Genomic DNA, 4,050 nt, shown 5'->3' with positions numbered 1-4,050 from the left:
CTATGAAGTATCCTTCAGAGAAAATGACTCAAGTAAAGGTGAAAGTCACCCAGTAACATATTACTTGAGTAAAGGTTTAAAAGTATTCGGTTTTAAATATACTGAAGTATCAACATTAAATGTAATTGATCAAATTTACCTAAGTATCAAAGCAAAAGTATAAATAATTTCAAATTCCTTACAATAAGCAAACCAGACGGCACATTTTCTTGTTTTTTTTATATAATTACGGATAGCCAAGGGCATACTCCAACATTCAGTCACAATTTACAAACAAAGCATTTGTATTTAGTGAGTCTGCCAGGTCAGAGGCAGCAGGGATGACAATGGACGTTCTCTTGCTAAGTGCGTGAATTGGACCATTTTTCTGTCCTGCTAATCATTCAAAATGTAACGAGTACTTTTGGGTGTCAGGGAAAATGTATGGAGTAAAAAGTACATTATTTTCTTTAGGAATGTAGTGAAGTGAAAGTTGTCAAATATCTAAATAGTAAAGTAAAGATACCCCCCAAAACGACCTAAGTAGTACTTGAAAGTATTTCTACTTAAGTGCTTTACACCACTAACTAATGGCCCGCCAACGGGATCTCTTGTTGGGTTAATGAGGCAACTAGTCACACCTGTGACAGGTCCTTTAAAAGGGGAGGTGGAAGAGGTAGACCATAACTCACAGACAACAGAGAGAGAGAGACACCCAGTGAATCCCTTGGAAGAGTGCAGAAGGTGAGAGTGCATCATTATTTAATAGACTATCTGCATCTCAAATGGTACCTACATGTTATGTGGCTCTTGTCAAACTTAGTGCACTATATAGTTGTGCCATTTTGTGGAGTGGTTCCCTGAATAAAAGATTTTAGACTAATCTGTACCTTTTCAGTAAATGGGTAGTCTCTGACAATATCTATATGCTTCATATTCCCTATGTAGTGCATTATAGGCCCTCGTTAAAGGTAGTTCATTACATGAGGAGCCATTTGGGAAGGATACATATTCCTGTGTGCCAGGCTAATCTATTGTATGTGGTTGAAGAAATGATACCTGAGTTTTGGCAGAAGACTAGTAGCATCGTGTTGCCCATACTCGGTTCTTGGGGTCCTCAGTACTGGGTTTAGAAAATGCTGCTTAAGTTTTGTACCTTACAGTGGGTTTCCTTAACCTCTCCTCTAGTACCCACAGCCATTCCAGATTTAAAATGCTCAACTAATCTTACACTCTTTCTCTCTCTCTCAGGAGACGATCACAATGGCGATATTCACCATCATTCTGCTTGTGAGCACAGCTTTTGCTCTGGGAGGTAAGCGTGACATACCTCACACCTACTCACCTACATTTTAATAAAAACATTTGTTGGTGTTGCTCTGTCCTACTTCACACACATGTAGGTATTAATATGCCGGTGTGATTTGTGTAATGTTTATTTTCATAACTGGTTCTCCATGGGACAACTGAGGTCAGACATTATCAACCTTGACACTGGAGAAATTAAGTTTGTGCCTTGCTGAAGGGCACATAGACGGATATATCAACTTGTCAGCTCACTGATTTGAACTACTTGCCCAACTCTCAAACAGCAGGCTACCTGCCACTCCTCTAGTTCCAGAGATGAATATTGGTGTCTAGATGCAGGACTGAGGTATTCTGCTATGAATGGTTTGATCATTCAACTGGATGTATGATTGGATTGTCTACCAACTATCAGGAAATAGCACTGGTATAATTTCCAGTCTTAGTTTCATCAGCTCTTCTACGAAACTGGAATTTGACTCTACAGGCCTTTTAAAGAAGTAGCAGAACTTCAATATTTAGACAGGAAGCACCTAGCTTACATCTGAAATGGAACCCTAATCCGTATAAACTACTTCTGAATAGGGTCCCATAGGGGACTTAACCCAAGATTCCAGAATGTATGTCATGAATTGTATATTGTTCTGCAATGTTATGTCCACATTACAATGTATGTTCCCTGTGTCCAGATGCTATGACACGACCCAAGACCCCATGTGAGGTTGCTAGACGTGCCGCTTTAAATGGCTCAATTGGAGCCTACGTTCCCACATGTGACGGCAATGGACAATACACCCCAGAGCAATGTTGGGGCTCTACAGGTTAACACTGGCGCACACGCACGCACAAACTAATCAATTCAGTTGAATGTGACAATTCAATGTGTATATGCAACATGTCTTTCTGGTAGGTTACTGTTGGTGTGTGACCAGTACCGGACAGAAGATCCCGGGTACTGAGACTCCACCAGGCACTGCTATCAACTGCTAGCAACTATTCCACCAAGGTGTGTGTGTATATACATACTCTTTCACTAAATGTTACTTCTTTGCAGCTGGTTATTGATGTGTATTTTTTGTTGTCTAATTGTAGATGAAAGGCATTGGTAGTAAGATGTAGAAGACTGACAGTTGCCTTTACTGTACTATAGGAACTGAATCACATTCCATACAAATAAATACATGAAGGAATCCAGATATTAAAGTGTTTATTTACTTACTTCATTGTTGGTGTGATATGCTGAACAATGTATCTGAACCAGTTCATTTCTGGGAAGTGGAGGAAGGAGTAGGACTGTTATGGTGACTGTATTACCACCACACCGGCAGTTACAGGACATGAAGGCAGTCAAATTCCACGTGACAATGTAGTAGTTAGGCTTCTCCAAGCTCTGATGCTGCTGATGGTCATTAGTAGTCTACCACACTTGTTAACTGCATGCTACTCAGTACTCTATTGTCCCTCTAATCACTCTGACATCAACACTGATTGGTGGAAATCAGAAAGATGGACAGCTGAGAAGGGGGTTGTGGGGTTTAGTCACGTGCACAGGCAAGGCCTTTCTAATGCCTGTGGATCTTGGGTCCATGATATGGGGCATCAGCCTACTCAGTGACACCCACGGAACACAACTGAAAGAGTTGACAAAATATTAGCATCCTAACTCTGACTGCAAGACTTGGACTGTGGAATCAAAACTGTCAGTATTTCCTTTGTGTGGGATTCTCTATATTAATTTTAATTATGGCAGCTTTGGTCCTCCGTCGACATCGAAATGTCATTCCAATATATATACAGGAGTTCAGCAGAGTCCACAATCAGAACCATGCTGCTCTGAGGCTGAAGAATTGTTCCAGGCCAGAGGGATGAAAGACCCCTTTACTGAGTCTACATCACATTTCACTAAATCATTCCATTGTTTGCTTCATGCATTATATCATCCTGTAAAATAAAGTACATGCTCTTCATCTTTACATGAGTAAATGTTGTATTAGAACTTGTAGGATGACTTGATGAAAGATGATTCATATCTCCTGGTTTCGTTACATCTCATCTCATTCCAAAATCATGGAGTTGGTCACCTTTTGCTATAACAGCCTCCACTCTTCTGGGAAGGCTTTGCACTAGATGTTGGAACATTGCTGCGGGGACGTGCTTCCATTCAGCCACGAGCATAAGAGCGGACGGGCACTGATTTTAGGCGATTAGGCCTGGCTCACAGTTGGCGTTCAAATTCATCCCAAAAGTATTCAATGGGGTTGAGGTCAGGGATCTGTGCAGGCCAGTCAAGTTCTTCCACACCAATCTCAACAAACCATTTCTGTATAAACCTGCATGGGGGGATTGTCATGCTGAAACAAGAGGCCTTCCCCAAACTGATGCGACAAAGTTGGAAGCACAGAATCATCTACAATGTCATGGTATGCTGTAGCATTAAAATTTTCCTTCACTAGAACTAAGGGGCCCGAAACATGGACAACAGCACCAGACCATTATTCCTCCACCAAATTTTACAGTTGGCACTATGCATTCGGGCAGATGGTGTTCTCCTGGCAGACTTTTTACAAACTGACTTGTTGAAAAGGTGGCTTCCTATGACGGTGCCACATTGAAGGTCACTGAGCTCACCTGTAAGAAAATACTACTGCCAATGTTTGTCTATGGAGATTGCATGGCTGCGTGCTCGATTTTATACACTTGTCAGCAAGGGGAATGGTGTGACAAACAAAAAACATCCAGTCAGTGGCAGGTCTTTAGGGCGAAAAC

At 41.4% G+C, this 4,050-nt stretch overlaps 1 protein-coding gene across 1 annotated transcript; it reads left to right on the top strand.

Moving 5' to 3' along the window:
* The first annotated feature begins 1,242 nt into the window (after nucleotides 1-1,242).
* Nucleotides 1,243-2,274, top strand: LOC120041681 (equistatin-like). The gene is made up of 3 exons (XM_038986544.1): nucleotides 1,243-1,294; nucleotides 1,974-2,105; nucleotides 2,195-2,274. Exons 1-3 carry the CDS (start codon nucleotides 1,243-1,245, stop codon nucleotides 2,272-2,274), a joined length of 264 nt encoding a protein of 87 aa, XP_038842472.1.
* The last annotated feature ends 1,776 nt before the right edge of the window (nucleotides 2,275-4,050 follow it).

Source organism: Salvelinus namaycush, unplaced genomic scaffold, assembly GCF_016432855.1.
Source record: "Salvelinus namaycush isolate Seneca unplaced genomic scaffold, SaNama_1.0 Scaffold503, whole genome shotgun sequence".
Taxonomy (NCBI): Eukaryota; Metazoa; Chordata; class Actinopteri; order Salmoniformes; family Salmonidae; genus Salvelinus; species Salvelinus namaycush.
Note: the sequence above shows the minus strand (reverse complement) of the source record. Positions and strands in the feature narration are given on the sequence as shown.